We start from the raw sequence: 21,104 nt of genomic DNA on the forward strand, positions 1-21,104 counted from the left end.
CTGGTGAATACTCTTTTGAAGGGTTGGGGGAAGCTGCTCTGTGGGAATGCCAGTCCTTTGTTGGCATCCTGGCTTTGAGAAGGTTGGAGACAGGAATTATTCTTTTTAAAAGAAGTATATGATTTTTATTTTTAAAATTTTATTATTTTTTTAAGTAGCCTCCATGCCCAACAGGAGGCTCAAACTCACAATCCTGAAATCAGGAGATGCATGCTCCACTGAGTGAGCCAGCTGGGCACCTCAGTACCTGATTTTTAAATGTTCACAATCAATTCATGTTACTAAAATATATTGTACCAGGTAAACAAGTCACCAACTGGATTTAGCCCGGAATCACTTAAAATTTTACAAACAATTAGACTGACAAGGAGAACAAAACATTCTGAAGTAGTGAAGAACTCTAACCATTTATAATACTTAAGAATTTGGAGAAATCTGGCTGTGAAAAGCCAACTAAGTCATGAAACGTGGATCTTTTTACAATTTTTCACATTATTTGTCAAACCAAAACAAACATACATTTTAAACTTCTTGTTACCTAAAACATAAAGGATAGTAATAGGTACTGTTACTTTTATTCAACCTCTTCCTCACCTTCAAAAAAGAACTAAATCAACTTTTACAAAAGATACAGTAACGAGACAAGTCAAACACAATTAAAACCATAACAAATGTCCATGTATGATGAAAACAAAGGGGCACACAACGCAAGGCTTACCCGTTTGAGATGAATTGTTTTCAATGTCACCGCACACTCAGATAAAGCCTATGAAAAACAAGTGTGAGTATTTTAATACACTTCATTTTTGGTTACTGATCCCACTTGTCTCTTTATTTCCCTGGACACTGCTCATTAACAATTACTCCCAAACAAGGGACAGAGGAAGGAAAGTGACAAGCATATGGAATAAGTGGGTTGGATAGGAAAAGGAAAAAAACTAAAAAATGCTGTCTTAATGCACAGTGTATCAAATCATAAAATCTAGGTTTTATTAGGTTTTGGGGAAACGAGGAATGGATTCTGCCTGACATCAGCATTCTGAAAATGAGATCTAGGGAAACTACTGTCCAAGCAAAAGAAAGTTACTCTTAATGGTTAGGAAAAAACCATTGTGCACAAGGTTTAGAATGAAAGTAATAGAAAACTAATAACTCAATCAAGTTTTAGTAAGTGCTTACATCATGTACACTTTCAAGGTTCTAGAAAAAGAGGAGTTGGAGGCTGTTAAAATTGAAGGAGCTGGATTTTACATATGAAACTTTAGTATCAGGATTCAGTAAGAATATACAAAAGGTTGAGAAAATATCAACCTTTTAAAAATGAATCCTAATTTGAAATTAATTAAAAATAATGGCAATGAGACTAATATAGTCAGCCTGGCATTAAAGAAATTGTGAGTTAGAATATACAAGATGTACACAAGGTAAACAAAGATTCCTAGGTGCTTACCAACACTGTTTGTGCATCTGCCAGGTCAAAGGTTTGTTTTAAAGGTGCTAGGAAACATGCGGGGACAATGTGCTTATAAACAAAATCAGCAAATCCCACTGGTCCATCTTTACCTCCTGTCAAGAGAATTCAAATTTTCATCTTGTATAAAAAGAAAGTCAATTAGTTATCACTGGGGACAGTTAACTCCCAGCTCCTGTCTATGTTAGAGCCAGGGTTCCATTTCATCTCTAAGGGTCTTAAGAAACAGGTTGTGGAATGAAGTTTTTTGTTTTTTTATTTTTTTAAATCCTCTTACCCCAGAGTTCTACCAACTTGGAGAGGATGATAAAACAGGTTTTCTGTGCAATTGGATCTGGATATTCAACTGCTCCTTGGATAACAGTCACCAGCACTCGTTCTACATTCTCTGCACCTGAAGAGAAATAAAAAATTGAGTTTAATCTTAAAATTTATTTGAGAGACAGAGAGAGAGAACAAGTGAGGTTAGAGGAAGAATCTTCTAGTAGACTCCCCACTGAGCAGGGAACCTGACATGGGGATCCATCCCACAACCCTGCCATCATGACCTGAGCTGAAACCAAGAGTCTGACACTTAATGGACTGACTGAGATACCCAGGTGCCCTAAGCTTAATTTTAAAAAGAACCTAGAAAGGCAACCTGAAGCACTCTGTTGTTTCTTTTCTTGTAAAAGATTTTATTTATTTATTTGAGAGAGAGAGAAATGGAGCAGGGGCAGGGCAGAGGGAGAAGCAGACTCCCTTCTGAGTAGGGAGCCCAACAGGGGGCTCAACCCCGGGACTCTAGGATCATAGAAGCTTAACTGACTGAGCCACCCAGGCAGCCCTCATTGTTTCTTTTAATTTTTATTTTTGGATAATTTAATTACCTTTTATTTTTATTTTTAAATTTTTTAATATTTACATTTTAGGTGGTTAACACAGTGCAATACTGGTTTCTGGAGTAGAATACAGTGATTCATCAACACACATACATACATACAACACTGAGCGCTCATAATACCTTCCTTAATACCCATCTCCCATGTAACCCATCCCCACCCACCTCCCTCCATCAACCTTGTTTGTAATCTATAGTTGAGTCTTTTATAGCTTGTTTTGCTCTCTCCTTTCTTTTCCCCATTCCCATATGTTCATGTTTTCTTTCTTAAATTCCACAAGAGTAAGATCATACAGTATTTGTCTTTTTCTGACTGACTTCACTTGGCATAACACACTCTAGCTCCCACCTATGTTGGTGCAAAGAGCAAGATTTCATTTTTTGATAGCTAATATTCCACTGTATTTATCTGCCACATCTTTATCCCTTCATCAGTCCATGGACATTTGGGCTCTTTCCATAGTTTGGCTACTGTTATTAATGATGCTATAAACATCCAGTGCTATAAACACCCTTCAAAATCTGTATTTCTGTATCCTCTGGGTAAATACCTAGTAATGAAATCGTTGGGTCATAGGGTAGTTCTATTTTTAACTTGTTGAGGAACTTCCATACTCTTCTCCAGAATGGCTGCACGTTAACATTCCCACTAATAGTGCAAGAGTGCTTCCTTTTCTCCACATACTTGCCAACATCTGGTGTTTCTTGGGTTAATTTTAGCCATCCTGACAGGTGTGAGATGGTATCTCATCTGCTTTTGATTTGCATTTCCCTGATGATGAGAGATGTTGGGCAGCTTTTCATGTGTCTGTTAGCCATCTTGATGTCATTTTTAGAACAGTGTCTCTTCATGTCTTCTGCCCACTTCTTTTTTTAATTTTTTTTAAATCTTTTTTTTTTTTTTTAAAGATTTTATTTAATTTGACAGACAGAGATCACAGGTAGGCAGAGAGGCAGGCAGAGAGAGAGGAAGGGAAGCAGGCTCGCCGCCGAGCAGAGAGCCCGATGTGGGACTTGATCCCAGGACCCTGGGATCATGACCTGAGCCGAAGGCAGAGGCTTTAACCCACTGAGCCACCCAGGCGCCCCGTCTTCTGCCCACTTCTTAACTGGGTTATTTGTTCTGGGTGTTGAGCTTGATAAGTTCTTTATAGATTTTGAATACTATCCCTTTATCCGATAAAACATTTGCTAATATCTTCTCCTACTCTGTCAGTTGTCTTTTGGTTTTGTCGACTATTTCCTTTTGCTGTGCAGAAGCTTTTTATCTTGATGAAGATCCTTTTGTTTCCTTGCCTGTGATGATGTGTCTCGTAAGGAGTGGCTACGGCTGAGGTTAAAGAGGTTTCTGCCTTTGTTCTCCTCTAGGATTTGGATGGTTTCCCATCTCATATTTGGGTCTTTTATCCATTTTGAATTTATTTTTGTGTATGATATAGGAAAGTGGTCCAGTTTCTTTCTTCTGCATGTGGCTGTCTGGTTTTCCCAACACCGTTTGTTGGAGAGACTGTCTTTTTTCCATTGGATATTCTTTCCTGCTTTGTCAAACACCAGTTGACCGTATAGTTATGGGTTCATTTCTGGGGTTTCTATTCTGTTCCATTGATCTAGGTGTCTGTTTTAATGCCAGGACTGTACTATCTGGATGACTGCAGTTTTGTAATATAGCTTAAAATCTGGAATCCTTATACCTCCATCCGGATTTTTCTGTTTCAGAATTGCTTCGGCTATTCAAGGTCTTCTGTGGTTCCATATAAATTTTAGGATTGTTTTTTCTAACTCTGTAGAAAATACTGGTGGTATTTTGATGGAGATTGCATTAAATGTGTAGATTGCTTTGAGCAATATAGACATTTTAACAGTGTTTGTCTTCCAATTCATGAGCATGGAATGCTTTTCCATTTCTTTGTGTCCTCTTCAATTTCTTTCATAAGTGTTTTATAGTTTTCAGAGTATAGATCTTTTACTTCTTTAGTTAGTTTATTCCTAGGTATCCTATGCTTTTGATGCAATTACAAATGGGATTGATTCCTTGATTTATTTTTCTGCTGCTTTGTATTGGTGTATAGAAATGCAACAGATTTCTACACATTGGTTTTATATCCTGTGACTTCGCTGAATTCCTATATAAATTCCAGTAATTATTTGGTGGAGTCTTTTGGGTTTTCTACACAGAGTATCATGTTGTCTGCAAATAGTGTAAATTTGAGTTCTTCCTTCCCAATCTGCATGCCTTTTATTTATTTATTTTTTTTGGTCATATGATTGCTGAGGCTAAGACTTCCAGGACTATGTTAAATGTGGTGAGAGTGGATATCCCTGTCTTGTTCCTGACCATGGGGGAAAGGCTCTGTTTTTCACCACCAAGGATGATATTAGCTGTGCATCTTTCATACATGGCCTTATGATGTTGAGGTATGTTACCTTTATTCCTACTTTGTTGAAGGTTTTGTTTTGTTTTTAAAGATTTTATTTATTCAGGGCACCTGGGTGGCTCAGTTGGTTAAGCGACTGACTTCGGCTTGGTCATGATTCTGGAGTCCCAGGATCAGGTCCCGCAATGGGCTCCCAGCTCCACGTGGAGTCTGCTTCTCCCTCTGACCTTTTCCCCCTCTCATGCTGTCTCCCACTGTCCCTCAAAATAAAATAAATAAAAATCCTTTAAAAAAAAAGATTTTATTTATTTATTTGAGAGAGTACAAGCAGGGAGACAGACAGAGGGAGAAGCAGATTCCTGCTGAGCTGGGAGCCTGACATGGGGCTTGATCCCAGGATCAGATTATGACCCAAGCTGAAGGCAGATGCCCAACCATCTGAGCCAGCCAGGTGCCCCTTGCTGAGGATTTTTTTCAGGAAAAGATGCTGTATTTTGTCAGATGCTTTCTCTGCATCTATTGACAGGATCATATAGTTCCTATCCATTCTTTTATTATTATCATGTATCATGACTTACAAATATTGAAACACCCCTGCAGCCTAGGAAGAAATACTACTTGATCGTGGTGAATAATTCTTTAAAAATACTGTTGGGTTCAATTTACTAGTATTTTATTGAGAACTTCTGCATCCATGTTCATCAGGATCTCCATGTTCATCAAATTCTCCTTTTCAGTGGGGTCTTTGGTTTTGGAATCAAGGTAATGCTGGGTTTGTAGAAGTTCTCACTTCATATAGTGTAACAAGACAAAACCATTTACAGAATTGATAAGATCCCTCAATTTTTACTAACCTGGATCTTAAATTTTAAGCATAAAACACTGAAAAGTAACTAGTCCCCTGTTATATTGCCCTCTGGATTTCTTACATAGCAAAATTCTCTATGTTGCTCAATACAGTCCCATTTATTTTTCAATTAGCAACAATCGCACCTCATATAAACCTCATTGGCTACAATACTGCCACTGCACAGAGCTAGTCCCATTTACTTTTAATTTCAAAATGGCAAACTGGCCAGTAAGATTCAACTGTCAGGTCAATGCTCACAAGCTGCCACCATGCTATTTATGCCACTAAGGAATCAATTAAAAAATACTGCCCTAGGAAAAAGGGAACTGAATACAAATTATTTTTAAGGTCCTCTACATGAAATTCATTCCCACCTTGATAATAATGAACTGTCACCCCAGGGTCAAACACACAACCACTTTAAAAGTTTGGTATTTACTTCAACTAGCTCTTGCTCATACTAATGTACAACAGCAACAAGGCCTCAAGCAGATAATCTCAGCGTCCCACCTTGATTTGCTATGACTTCGCTCATTCCACTGCCTGTGACTGTTTGCAGGAAAGCAAAGTAACTCCTTCGCAACATTTGCTTCTCTAAAGCAGCAGACTGGTCATTTTCTTCTGCTGGTCGGAGCAATACCTCAAAAATTGCATGAAGTAGAGGCATGAACATTTGCTGTAAAAATGGAGATACCTGTATCTGAAGATAAAAACCAAAAATTACTATTTCAGAAATGTGAAAAATATTAATACAAAACTTAGAAAAACACATTTTACATAAAGCCTTTATGCAGAGTTTCTATTTAGGATATGTATTTACATAATTCTGTTGGCAAATATCAATATTAGGACAAAAATCTGTGTTAAGCATATACATTATTTAAATCTTCAAAACTGTTAGTTCAACTCATTTCCTACAGTTAAGAATCAGGTTAAAATAATAAGGATTCAGGGGCGCCTGGGTGGCTCAGTCATTAAGCATCTGCCTTTGGCTCAGGTCCTGACCCTAGGGTCCTGGGATCGAGCGCCTCATGAGGTTCCCTGCTCAGCAGGAAGCCTGCTTCTCCCTCTCCCCGCCTTGTGTTCGCTTTCTCGCTATCTGTCAAATAAATAAAATCTCAAAAAAAAAAAAACCCAAAAACCCCAAAACAGGGATTCAGATATATTTCACAACTGAATATTGCCATGAATTATCAAGAAATGAATTCTATTGCTAAATTACATGCAGAATTTATAAGACTGGGCTCTCAAGGCTTTACGTGCCTTGATGCAAATTGCTTAACTTCTGTGTCTCAGTTTCTTCATCTATAAAATACAATGGTTCTCTCTAGGGCTATTTGGAGGATCAAATGAATTAATGTACCAAAAAAAGGCTTAGAACAGATTTTGAACAGAAAGCACTACATGTTAGCCATTTTTATTTGCCAGCTTATATTTGGTTTACATTTCCTTGTACAATAAAACTGACTTTAGCACACTGAATTAACTTCAAACTTCTGCTTGGGCACCCAAGGTGCAAGTTTTTATTTACCTCTAGACATTTTAGTACTCAATGGCATTTTCATTTGCTTTTCTAAAATAGCAGATTGTTTCTTCTGCACAGAGCAGATCAGGTTTGTTTTTATTAAAACATCCATTAAGCATGGCCTATGTGTCAGGTAGTGTGTGAGTCACTGGAGATGACAACAATATTTATGGTCTATGCCCTCAAGTGACTTCTATTAAAAAACAAAACAAAACAAAATGTATCTAAAGATCAATGTATCTGATTTGTAAGTCAGGAGATTCTCTGGGCTCTAAGAGGTCTGTGGTACCTTAAATTTGGCTGTAATCTGGTTGATAAGAGGAATGAACTCCTGGAGGTCTTTTGCTTCACAATCTTTGAGCATGTGTTCTGAGGCAGATGGGATGAATGGAAGAACTTCTTCCTCTAGGCAAATAATCATGCGATGAAGGAAAGTACGAACTCCACTTCTGAGAATATCCTTTTGCAAGGGACAACTGAGAGCTGGCAAGAATGTCTGTAAACAGTCCAGATAAACTTCGGAACAGCCACACTGTTTCACAGTCTGCTTGTTGCTGAAAGCTTTGCTGGTTCGGCTACACAAGCAAATCAGGCAACTAGTTTTAACTTTTTGCTTTAATAAAAGTTTTATGGAGTAATGAAAAATAATGCACAGCTAATTACACATTTGACAAAACTTAGAAGCCAATTGTTTACATTCTATGTCACGACTGCTTCCATCTTTAACTAATATGGCTATTTGTACTATTATTGCTTCCAGTTGCCATTCCAGAAATTAATTCAAATAAATGGGTTCAAATTAAATGAATGAGAGGTAATTGATATAAGCCTTCTAATGAGAACCCACCTAAATGTTTTACTAAAATCCTACTGATAAAGTACGTAGAAAAAAGGAAAAAAAAAATCCACTGCAATGACTAGGCTGTACTAGACAATCTACAAACTCCTGATTTAAATTTAGTAAACAATCTTTAGAATCAAGTTATTTATAAAACCTAACATTAGCTTTTGCACTGAAGTACTCTCTAGAACAATTTCTCTGTGCAGCTTCTAAATAGCAATCACTACAACTTTCATATTGTTATTGTTTGCCAATAAAATATATGGGCCAAGAGAAAGAAGAGGCAGCTTGGGTAGTCTTCAGGACAAAATGAGAGAGCTAAAAAGAAGCCTCAACATTATCAATACTGGGGCGCCTGGGTAGCTCAGTGGGTTAAAGCCTCTGCTTTCGGCTCAGGTCATGATCCCACGGTCCTGGGATCAAGCCCTGCATCAGGCTCTCTGCTTGGCAGGGAGCCTGCTTCCCTTCTTCTCTCTCTGCCTACTTGTGATCTCTGTCTGCCAAATAAATAAATAAATAATCTTAAAAAAAAAAAAAAAAAAAAGATTATCAGTACCAAGACTGATCCAAGATGTCCCAGTATGTTACTGTTCTATAAACTCTCAAGCCAGGGACACCTGAGCGGCTCAGTCAGTTAAGCATCTGTCTGCCTTTGGCTCAGGCCATGATCCCAGGGTCCTGGGATCGAGCCCTACATCGGGGTCCTTGCTCAGCAGACAGCATGCTTCTCCCTCTGCCTGCCGCTCCCTGCTGCTTGTGCTCTCTGACAAATATTCTTCTGAAAAACAAAAACAAAAAACTCTTCAGCTAATCCCCCCAAACACACTAACAGTTTATTCTAAAGAAGTCAGAGGAGTTAATGCTTCAGACAGTTGTCAAACCAGAAATGCAGAATGTTATATGATCTATTCCCTTCTTCAGCTAAATCTTCTAATTCACTGGATTTAGAGAAGAAAGGTTTAGATAATTCTCTCCACAATTTGGTCTTTGAAATATGGGTGTGTATGCCCAATTCTAACAGATCCATGTAAATGGTTCTTTGTGTGTAGAGACACTCAATTTACAATGCTAATTATAATCACACTCACCTGGCAAATCCAACAGCATGGTTCAGACAGTCTGCTAGTGATGCCTGTCTTTCTTCATCTTGTGCCAGCATCAATTTTTCTAACAGAATTTTAAACTTCTCCATCAGTGGGGTCAACAGATTTCTCATTAAGGCTTGTTTCCGTTCAGCTGGATATTCACTATTAACAATCAGCACTCCAGCTGTCTCATAAATAAACAGTTGATCATCGCTGCTCAACAAAGACTGGTAACCATTCTCCTAGAAAGAAATTCAGTCCTATTGGTGTTTATCATTGTTCATTCAGTCCCTCTCATTTAAGCACAGTAAGTCCCTCTATCAAAGCAGCTAAAGCATTTAAGTACCACTAGGACTATTACTGCTGTAGCAGTTGAGAAAACAAAGATAAAGGAGCTATATAAGGTAGTTTAAAAATTTATACTTAAAACCCTATTAAGCAGACAACATCCAGTAAACACAATTTGAATGAAGTCTTTTTATATACTAAAAAGAGATTACAGGTATAGTACAAGCTGTTTATATGACTGGTATAAAAAACATGAAAAACTTCTAACATTGATAAGATAATATGGCTAACAGGAATTTTTTTAAAAGTAGGCTCCATGCCCAGCACGGAGCCCAACACAGGGCTTGAACTCACAACCCTGTGATCAAGATCTGAGCTGACATCAAGAGTCAGATGCTTAAGGGACTGAGCCACCCAGGTGCCTGAGGACTTTCTGAATGCCTAAGTCTTACAAGTCAGTGTGAACTGCCACAGAAAATAGGCATTAATCAAATGAAGTACTTTAATATATAGGGTTCTGTAATATGCAAAGATAATTTAACCATAAAATTCATTAGTAATCTTTCATGCAGTTTAATTATGTAATCACTATACCCTAAATACTGATATTTATTTATAAGAATAAAAGTTTTTGTTTTTTTTTAAAGATTTTACTTATTTGACAGAAAGAGACACAGCGAGAGAGAGAACAAAAGCAGGGGGAGTGGGAGAGGGAGAAGCTGGCTTGCCGCCAAGCAGGGAGCCTAATGTGGGGCTCGAACCCAGGACCCTGGGATCATGACCTGAGCTGAAGGCTGACACTTAATGACTGAGCCACACAGGCACCCCAAATAAAAGTATTTTTATGTTTAACATTTCTCAAGTGGCTGCTCCAATAGAAACTTTTATCAAAATGAAAAAAAAAAGAGTCAATGTCAGTATACAAAAACATGTAGAAGTCAAAACATAATTACAAAGTAGCTCAACTTAAATATTTCTTGTGAAATGAATACCAAAATATCGACCAGCATTTAAATTTTACCCAAAGCCTTAAGCTACCCCCCAAAACTCAATCTAATGCATTCACTTAGCAGGCTAATCACTTAGCCTGGCAGTCACTTAGAATGGCTAATATGATCTTATACTAAGTAGGAAATAATTTAGAAATTGAATTTTTCCTTCTCCATAAAATACTTCAGCATTTAACAGAGGGCAGACCTTATCTCACTCAGCCAAATTTATCAGTCAGCTCCTTCCCATTGTTATTTTCTTTTTTTAAGATTTATTTATTTATTGGCAGGGGGAACAGAGGGAGAGGGAGAGAGAAACTCAAGCAAACTCTGTGCTGAGTGAAAAACCCAACTGATGGTGGTGGTGAGGGGGCTTGAATCCATAAACCTGAGATCATGACCCAAGCAAAAACTAAGTGTTGGGGCACCTGGGTGGCTCAGTGGGTTAAGCCTTTACCTTCAGCTCAGGTCATGATCTCAGGGTCCTGGGATTGAGCCCCACATGGGGCTCTCTGCTCAGCATGGAGCCTGCTTTCCTCCCCTCTCTCTGCCTGCCTCTTTGCCTGTGATCTCTGTCAAGTAAATAAATAAAATCTTAAAAAAGAAAAACCAAAAAACACCAGGTGTTGGACGCCTAATTGACTGTGCCACCCAGGCGCCCCCCCATTTTTATTAATTCTATTACTATGCTTTGTTTGCCAATATCAACAGAATCGTGGTAAAGAGAACTAACTAATCCCTCAACTCTGATGAGGGAACTAAGAGAACTAACACAACCCCTCATCTTTGCCATCACCCCCCATTAAGAAAACTGTTTACAAGGCATTAGCATTAAAGGCTAAAGGCAGGTGTGGCATCAATGATACTTGGGGAAAATCTGTAATTTGGAAAGATAGATACTTACAGGTGGAGAAAGCTCTAGTAAATCTTGTATTCTATTCAGAATATCCTCAATGAAAGGATTCATTTGTTTACTGAATAAAGGCAAAAAAGGAAAATCACAATTACATAAACCAGTGTGCTCAAAATACCAAATTTCCTTTTAAAGAGGATGGAACTAAAAAAAAGTTCAATTCTAAGCTAGTCAGATGTTATCATTAAGACAAGTTAGGATTTTTAAGAATTACATCCTTATAAGTCTAAGAATAAGTAGTTTTCATACCAAGAAAATTGTACTAGTAAAAAACACCACAAAACAGAAAGGTCAAAACATTTATTTCTAGGAAATATATTACTTAGGATTTCAAATAAACCAGAAAGTAATCCACAGCAATAAAACTGTTAGTTAAATAAATAATGTCATTAATGATGATAGGTGTTATATATAGAAGTATGCAAACAAATCATTTCACAGTGATGAACATGGCTAATGAAAAGTAAAAGAAGTCATAACATTAGGATACCAAGAAAGTAAACCTGACTGAAAAAACAAAACAAAACAAAAAACCAAATCTATCATAGGCTTTTAGAAAATAACATATAGGTCTTATTTAACAATCTTAAAAACAAAAGTAAACATAACAGCTGACGTTTAGTACTTACTTCAGAGATTTGACAAATCTGGAAAACAGGTAAGCAGTTCTGCTCCGTACTTTTGCACTAGAATGCCGCAGACCCCTATGATCTAAGAAAGCCATCTAAAGAAAGACAATTTTACTTAAAATTTTTATTGGTATTGTCACAATATATTTTTGTTCACATCAAATTTTACTTCTTAAAAAAAAAAAATTTTACTTCTTAGCTCCTGGAAGACAAGAACCAGGTATATATAACACATAATCTCTGAGGACACCAAGAAGCCCTTGAGGACTTGTTTTAGATGACTTATTAAGCCAGAAACTGTCCATTTTAAAGAAATAGAGGAGAGGCTGGTTTCAGTACATTCAAGAGTCTCTCAGAGCTTTTGGTTCTGGGAAAGGTTATAAAGATAGAATCCTATCTGCTCATTAACTGAAATAAATCAAAAAACAAAAAACAAAAAACAAAAAACCAACCCAGAAATGGAGAATAAATGTATACTTACTAATACACATGGAATGTGTTGAGGTTCAACTGTAAAAAACTTTTCATATCTAACAACTGTTTCGAAGAACTCCAATGTCACAGATGTATGCTGATAGGAACTAACTCCTGATGTTACCAACTGGGCAAGAAAAAGTTAAGAAATCTGTCCTTATTCATTGTAACATCAAAATGCCCCAGAGTATTAACAGATGCTAAATTAAAGAACTCCCACTAGCTTATAGTGAAAACAGAAAATTATGTTCAAAATAAATTATCTGTAGTATACTTACAGTTCGCATCATATCCTGCAAAGCACTAGCTTTTGAAACATCACCTGAGAAGTGAGCACCATGAGACACTGGAAGAGCTTCTGCCAGCATATACAGCAATCTTATTGCTACTTCAACTTCCATAAAACGTGTTGTCTGCCAATTCCTACCATAAGAGAGTATATATGAGAGATCGGAGTATAAACATTTTCTATAACGCTGACAAAAGCCTCTTTAATTAAGAAGTCATAGCAATTATTAATTTTAACAGGCAACAAAATTCACATCACAAAAGTAGAAATAACTGATGTGATCCATTTTTGTTTACATTCCAAAGAGCAGTGTTTCCCCACAAGGAGGATGATAAATGGAGATAACAATGATATGGATGGAGCTAGAGTGTATCATGCTAAGGGAAATAAGCCAGTCAGAGAACAACAAATACCGTATGATTTCACTCACATGTGGAATTTAAGAAACAAAACAGATGAACCAAGAGGAAAAGGAGAGACAAACCAAAAAACAGACTCTACGACAGAGAACAAACAGATGGTATCCATAGGGAAGGTGAGTGGAGCGATGAGTCAAATACGTGATGGGGATTAAGAGTACACTTGTCATGATGAGCAATAAACAACGTATAGAATTGCTGAATCACTACAATGCACACGTAAAACTAATATAACACTATGTTAACTATACTGGAATTAAAAAAAGATGAAGACAAATGCATTGGTTCAGAGATACAAAAAGATCTTAGTAAGTAACAAAGATTAGTTATGTGAATCACTTATTGTAGACCATATCACAGAGAAAAGGAAGGAGGTAGAATCGTTAGAAAAACAGTAACAAACTTACTGCAGTGTAGAACTAAAAACTCGACGCACAGAAGCCAGCAGTAACTCTGGTGAAACTTGAGCAAGCCTGTCCAACAGTAATTTCAGTTGTTTTCTATACTCTACAAACATGGCTTCATCTTCACCCTAAGATGTATTTCAAAATTCTTATTTTAAAACTTAAAAGACCCTACAATTCATATAAGTGGTTAGTTCTCATATAGTTTTCTGCATTTCTAAATGTAACATGTACTTTTATTTTTTCATTAACATTTACTTACACAGGAAAACTTACTATGGTCAGTAGCCTTTCCTCTCCTGCCCACAAGGAAGCATTTCTGAACATAGCCCTAGATCTCAAAAGCCTAGAGCCAGGAATAGTATAGATAGGCAGGAGGTTAAGGACAAGAATCTAGAGCCAGAATGGGTTCACATTGGGCTTTATGATAACTTCACCACCTTATTCATACTCCTTGTATCTTATAATACTCTATGAATGAGGATATATATATAAACAAGTCTGGTTCTTTGCAAGTGTGTAATGCTTTGGTTATCATCACCATTATCTTTTTATAGTCCAAGGTTTTTGAAAGCCTCAGGTGGGGAATTAAACACTTAGCATGTTGCAAAACAGTATAAGTCATGCTTGAGTTGATAGAAAGTACCTGATGATGATCCTTGTGCTTGAGGCTAAACGCCTCACTGGCAACCCTGGATGAGACTTATAAATGGAACAAGTCCAGAGAGTTGAGTGACTCATTCGCACTTTCCCACAGACACTTAACAATCTGAGGTCCACTGACCAGGCCTCAACTCATCACTCTTATAATTACAAAGTGAAATGTGATCACCAATGATACTGTCAATATTTTACAAAGTTCAATGCTACAAAGTGTTTTAAAAAGGGACACAATACCAAGAAGGTATTTTTTGAAGGTCTTATGAAGGCTTATGAAGCTTCTATTAATTCCACCTAAGGTTGAGGTCAATGATAAACAAGTGATTATTAAAATACTTCTTACTTTAAAGCACCCTAAAGTAATCAAAACTTAAAATGTTAACTTGAGTTAAGTAAATAATGACTTAAAAATGATTTCTCCCTAATGTAAAATCCTTACCTCATTTTCAAAGTTATATTCTTCATCATAAGTCAGTTTTTTCATAACGGCCAACATGATTGCCTAAAATTAAGAATGAAATGTCTTTTGTCAGTTTGCTTTTATCGGATATATTTTGAAATTAAGCTGCATTTCAAGACAGACTGCAGATACAGATTCTGGTATCAGTTTATAAGCAAAAAGAAGTCAATTACCTCTACGTTAGCTTTTTGCTGATCCGAGAGCACTGGAAGCTGTTAAAAAGTAAGCAATAAGTTTATAAGGTTTCCTAAAGTCATCCTCGCTTATCAAAATATTTTTAAGATTTTATTTATTTATTTGAGAGGGAGCACAAGCAGGGTGGGGAGTGGGAGATGGAAGAGTGAGATGCAGACTCCCTGCTGAGCAGGGCTCAATCCCAAGACCCAAGGATCATGACCTGAGCCCAAAGCAGACTCTTAACTACGTGATCCACCCAAGCACCCCTCAAAATATTTTTCTAATCAATCAAGATCTTTTAAAACATGCACACTTCTTTGGAGGGAGGTTTGGCAATACCCTTCTATATTTCAAATGCACCTAACATAAGATCTAGCAATTCCATTTCTACTAAATAACTTGACATGTAGATGAATTTTAACTTTAAGCATATTTATAATATATTCACCGAAGAAATTTATAGGACAGTAAAGTATGGTCTTCCCTTGTTTTCAAGCAAGGCAAAAAAAAAAGCTAGAGGTCCATTAAGAGACACACAGTGAGATTACCAGGAGTCATTTTAACTTTTTTCATATCTTCATGTCTTTCCCATTACCTAAAATTTCTTAAGGTATGTAGGCAGAAGTGTATTTCATTTATAACAATAATACGGAAACTAGTATTTTAAGCTTGACTTGATTTAGTTAATCAAATGTAAGTAAAATAGGAATGGTTTTCTCATCTAATGACATAATGGGAAATTACTAATTTTTAAAAGGCTATCAGCCATAATAAGGAGACTATTACCGTCTACATTTTAAGTTCTTAGTGGAAGCAATTCTCCAAGAGAAAATTTTTAATTGAAAAAAATTGCTTGTAAGAAATGCTCTATATGTAATTAAAATAATGAACAATGTTTAACAAGATTTCTACTATATTTAAAACAAACACAGGGGTGCGTGGGTGGCTTAGTCGGTTAAGTGTCTGACTCTTTTTTTTTTTTAAAGATTTTATTTATTTATTTATTTGATAGACAGTGATCACAAGTAGGCAGAGGCAGGCAGATAGAGAGGAGGAAACCGGCTCCCTGCTGAGCAGAGAGCCCAGCGTGGGGCTCGATCCCAGGACCCTGGGATCATGACCAGAGCCGAAGGCAGAGGCTTTAACCCACTGAGCCACCCAGGTGCCCCAGGTGTCTGACTCTTGATGTCAGCTCAGGTCTTGATCTCTGGTTCATGAGTTTAAGGCCTGCCCTGGGCTCCATGCTAGGTGTGAAGCCTACTTAATAAAAAAAGAAAAAGAAAAGGAAAAAAAAATAATAAAAACATATTCAAATGAAAAAATAACCTAAACCTGTAGCTTTTAATTAGTTACCAATTTTTAATTTGTCAAAGTCTAGTGAATTTTAGAACCTGGCTATTCCCATTTTCTGGCTAAGTTGAGTTGGGGGGCGGGGGAGAGACAGAAGTACATTACTATTTAACAGTAAATATCATTAGCTAGTAGGATTATAAGTATTTTCTTCTTCTCATTTTTCCTGTATTTTCTAATTCTCTATGGCTTGCTTATATTATCTACTGGGCAAAAAAGAGCAAAACAAGGACTCACCTGTTTCAAAATATGAAGATAATCATAACAGAATCCAATAATGTTAGAAGAGATGTCGTCATCCTCATGAATTAGTAGCTGAAGCATCAGCGCCACTTTTGTTTCAATAGCTTGTAGTGCCTCTTGAGCATTCTTGATATCCCCATTCTTAATTAATTTAGTCCAACTAACTATCAATGACTGTCCCATTCCATTTACCAGCTTAGAAAATCTGGCTAGAAAGTCAACATCTTCTTCCTATTAAGCAATCAAGAGAGACCTCAATTTAAAACCACCCACATAAACAACAAACAAATAAAAAAAAACACCCACATAAAAGTAAGAAGAAAAACTCTGAACTTTAGTATGAATCAAGTGCCAATTGTAAGATTCAATTTTAAGCTAACATTAGACATTTAACCATTCTACTATCTGGACTGAAAAATTTTTAGAATTTGAATTGTACTATTATTAACCACTTGTACTCTTTCAAGCAACTCTTTTTAATGGTTATAGACCTATAGATATTGCCAATTTTATAAAAGCTTAAAAAAAAGAGAACTGTGGTTTCAAAACCTTCCTTCTAAACTGCTCAAGTTAGGGGCACCTGGGTGGCTCAGTGGGTTAAAGCCTCTGCCTTAGGCTCAGGTCATGATCCCAGTGTCCTGGGATCGAGCCCCGCAGTGGGCTCTCTGCTCAGTGGGGAGCCGGTTTCCTCCTCTCTCTCTGCCTGCCTCTCTACCTACTTGTAATCTCCGTCTGTCAAATAAATAAATAAAATCTTAAAAAACAAACAAACAAACAAAAAACCCTGCTCAAGTTAGTAGACATGCTGTATAAGTTATGTCATATTACAGTATGTGTAACAATTTATAACAATTTGAGCCTTAACTATGCTGCAAAGTGACAAAACTGCTATTATAACTACCTGCCTAAGGTCATACCAGTGTGTCAGAACTCAAACTTCAGATTCTTTTCATTAACTATCCTTCTGATGTTCTCATATAGAAAGAGATGTTACCTTCATCATTTTAGGTCTTTTACCACAGACTAAATAAGACAATTATTAACAATGTAAGAAAATGTTACTATTCTTTTGTCAGCAAGAACAACACTAAAGCTGACATAACAACAAAACAGGTTTCTTACTAGTTTTTTTTTTATCATTGTCACAGTAAAATAGAAATCTTCAAATTCTGTTTCTAAATTACTTACCACACTCAGAGCCTTCATTCTGTTGGGGCTAAATTCCAACAGCTCAAGTGAGTAACAATTCAAAAGTATAGTGAAAATGTAATATTTATAACTAAGTCTAGTTGTGGTCAAAATATATTGGCATATATACAGTATAGTTCTTTGCTACGTAAAGTATAGACCAGTAGTATCAGAATCAACTTGAAGTTTGTTAGAAATCCACAATTGCAGGTACCATCCCAGATTTCAAGTTTAATAACTGGTATAATCTACCATGGGGGCCAATGCTACAGATAACATTATGGCTTTCTGGATACAATGTTTCCTTATAGTTACCGAGAATTTATAATACTAAAAAAAAAAAAAAAAAAAAAAGAAAAGAAAAAGAAAGCATGTTTAAATTAGTACCCTTCCTACTTTGTTGTAACAATTCTCAAAACTTCATACATAAATTTACTGACCTGGTCAATGCTGAAAAATCCAGCAGACTGTAATACTTGACACAAAGATTCTACTAGTTTCATTTTATCAACAGGATCCATTCCTTTATTTACAATTTCAAATAAACAGTCACATGCTTCTTCCCGTAGAACTTCTATTGACATATGACCTAGCAGCATATTTATAAACCTGGAAATAGGAGGAAAAAATTGTTAACAATGTTTTCAAATTCATGAGTTTTACATACTGTATTCTGTAGGTCTATCTTTAAAGTATAGGTATACTTACCTATCATTGGCTATAAGGGATAAGTCTATCCAAGAGACATAAGCCCCAACTACTTCAAGGCACTGACATGTCACTTCTGAATTAGTATACTGATAATTTTGTAAAATTTGGTACCATGATTCCACCAAGTTTGGAATGCACTGTTCCCTCATGGTATCTTTTATTAGAGTATTCCTACGAGCCTCCTAAAAAACAAAACAAAACACCTTATGTGCAAAGTAGATATCACACAAACTAATTTTTGACATCTGAATACTTGTGTATAGTAGTATCTCACAATTAAACTTCTAGACTTGTTAACACATTCCCTGCCACTATTTCCTACTTATCAACTCTAAAATCATATCCTGTGATTCTTTTAATTTCCTTTTTCCGTTGTATTTCTTAGAGCCAGATTTAAGTCCTTATTAAACACACTACGAATAAGCATTACTTAGAAATCTAAAGCATATGATAAAAGGTACTTCTCAATACTATGCAAACATGATACTTAAACTACTTAAGAGAATGGAAATTTGTTTTTAATTAAAAGAATTTTTTTTAGTCTAGTTGACACAAGATGGTACATTAGTTTCAAGTGTACAACACAGTGACTCTGTATCTCCATAAATTCTGCAAGAATGGCAGTATTTTTTTATTTTTATTTTAAAATATTTTTATTTATTTGACAAAGTGAGAGAGAGTAGAAGTAGGCAGAGCAGCAGCCAGAGGGAGAGGAAGAAGCAGGCTTCCCACTGAGCAGAGAGCCTGATGTGGGGCTCGATTCCAGGACCCCAGGATCATGACCCAAGAATGGCAGTATTTTTTTTTTTTTTTTTAAAGATTTTATTTATTTATTTGTCAGAGAGAGAGAGGGAGAGAGAGAGAGAGCAAGCACAGGCAGAGGCAGAGGGAGAAGCAGGCTCCCCGTCAGGCAAGGAGCCCGATGTGGGACTCGATCCCAGGACGCTGGGATCATGACCTGAGCCGAAGGCAGCTGCTTAACCCACTGAGCCACCCAGGCGTCCCTATTTTTTTTTTTTTTGAGAGAAGGATAGAGAGAGATGGGTGAGGGCTAGAGGGAAAGGGGAGAGGGAGAGAAAGAAAATCTTTTTTTTTTAAATAAAAAGATTTTATTTGATCTGTTCCATTTCCGACCTGGGCCGGTTCACCCCTCCTTAGGCAACTTGGTGGTCCCCCATTCCCGGGATGTCACCATATTGATGCCGAACTTAGTGCGGACACCTGATCGGCATAGCGCACTACAGCCCAGAACTCCTGGGCTTAAGCGATCCTCCTGTCTCAGCCTTTCGCGTAGCTGGGACTACAGGTGCATGCCACCGTGCACAGCAGGTTTTGAGAGAGAAAAGAGAGAGCACATGCAAGCAGGGGAGGAGCAGAGGGAGAAACAGATTTCGCCCTGAACAGGGAGCCTGAGACAGGGCTTGATCCCAGGACTCTGGGATCATGACCTGAGCTAACGGCAGATGCCTAACTGAGCCACCTAAGCACCCTGAGACTCTTAAGCAGGCTCCACATCCAGAGTGAAGTCCAACCCAGGGCTTGATCTCATGACCCTGAGATCATGACCTGAGCCGAAATCAAGAGTTTGATGCTGACCCACCCAGGCGCCCCAGGAATGGCAATAATTTAAATGTATGATAACAACCTTTAAAGTTATATGACATAGGGGTGCCTGGGTGGCTCAGTGGGTTAAAGCCTCTGCCTTCGGCTCAGGTCATGATCCCAGGGTCCTGGGATTGAGCCCCGCATTGGGCTCTCTGCTCAGCAAGGAGCCTGCTTCCTCCTCTCTCTCTGCCTGCCTCTCTGCCACTTGTCATCTCTGTCAAATAAAATCTTAAAAAAAAAAAAAAAGTTATATGACATATAATGACCTTAAATTATTAAACACATTTGAATCAAACAATTTCCTTTTTTTCTTTCTTTTTTTTTTTTTTTTTTAAAGATTTTTTATTTATTTATTTGACAGACAGAGATCACAAGTAGGCAGAGAGGCAAGCAGAGAGGGAGGAAGGGAAGCAGGCTCCCCGCTGAGCAGAGAGCCCGATGCGGGGCTCGATCCCAGGACCCTGGGATCATGACCTGAGCTGAAGGCAGAGGCTTTAACCCACTGAGCCACCCAGGCGCCCCTCCTTTTTTTCTTTATCTTTTCTTTTTTCTTTTTTGAATCAAGCAACTTCTACTGTGTTAACATTAAAGAAAAAGTTTTATGGGATAAGAAATAGAGAAAGACTACGGTGATGGGCTTTATTACTGAGAATACACAAGAAACTAGCAGATTCATTAGCAATGATTCCTCCTCACTAACTATATAGCAGTAGTAAATACAGACTATATTTCTCTAGAAATTCATAAAACAGAACCGATTTGTGTATTTTACTGGAGAAGGTGCTTGCATAGTTAAGAAAATCTAAAGTAATACTCTAATTTCAACATACACTTGGGGGGGGGGAAGCCCAGTTCAAGCTCCTTTGTAAAACAAAATTCAAAATGCTGGGTGAATTTAGAGGTACCTGGCTGGCTCAGTTGTTAGAACATGTGACTCTTGATCTCAGGGTCATGAGTTCAAGCCTCACTTAAAAACAAACAAACAAAACCCCCAAAACTAGAGAAAATTCAGAATTTTCTTTAAGATTTCATTTATTTGACAGAGAGAGAAAACAAGCAGGCAGAGCCAAAGGCAGAGGGAGAGGGAGAAGCAGACTCCCCCCTGAGCAGAATGCTTGATACAGGGCTCAATCCCAGACCCCAGAATCATGACCTGAGCCAAAGGCAGATGACCGACTGAGCCACCCAGGTACCTCTGAATTTAGAATTATTAAGAAAATTTGAGGGTGGCTTAATTGGAAGTGCATGAGACTTCTGGTCTCAGAGTTATGAGTTTGA

General features: G+C 37.3%; 1 protein-coding gene across 3 annotated transcripts in view; it reads right to left on the minus strand.

The window, feature by feature from the left end:
• The window catches only part of XPOT (exportin for tRNA), a 45,352-nt gene that overhangs the window by 9,259 nt on the left and 14,989 nt on the right, over positions 1-21,104 (minus strand). For all 3 annotated transcript variants that reach the window (XM_080809932.1, XM_080809934.1, XM_080809933.1), the window contains 16 exons: positions 18,219-18,403; positions 17,951-18,119; positions 16,317-16,553; positions 14,726-14,764; positions 14,532-14,594; positions 13,436-13,560; positions 12,599-12,743; positions 12,328-12,447; positions 11,847-11,941; positions 11,209-11,278; positions 9,031-9,269; positions 7,391-7,676; positions 6,087-6,276; positions 1,749-1,865; positions 1,451-1,566; positions 719-766 (listed from right to left, as the gene is read on the minus strand). In XM_080809932.1, coding sequence (XP_080666058.1) covers positions 719-766; positions 1,451-1,566; positions 1,749-1,865; positions 6,087-6,276; positions 7,391-7,676; positions 9,031-9,269; positions 11,209-11,278; positions 11,847-11,941; positions 12,328-12,447; positions 12,599-12,743; positions 13,436-13,560; positions 14,532-14,594; positions 14,726-14,764; positions 16,317-16,553; positions 17,951-18,119; positions 18,219-18,403 — 2,244 coding nt within the window. The remainder of the gene's footprint in view (positions 1-718; positions 767-1,450; positions 1,567-1,748; positions 1,866-6,086; positions 6,277-7,390; positions 7,677-9,030; positions 9,270-11,208; positions 11,279-11,846; positions 11,942-12,327; positions 12,448-12,598; positions 12,744-13,435; positions 13,561-14,531; positions 14,595-14,725; positions 14,765-16,316; positions 16,554-17,950; positions 18,120-18,218; positions 18,404-21,104) is intronic.

Source organism: Martes martes, assembly GCF_963455335.1.
Source record: "Martes martes genome assembly, chromosome: 8".
Taxonomy (NCBI): domain Eukaryota; kingdom Metazoa; phylum Chordata; class Mammalia; order Carnivora; family Mustelidae; genus Martes; species Martes martes.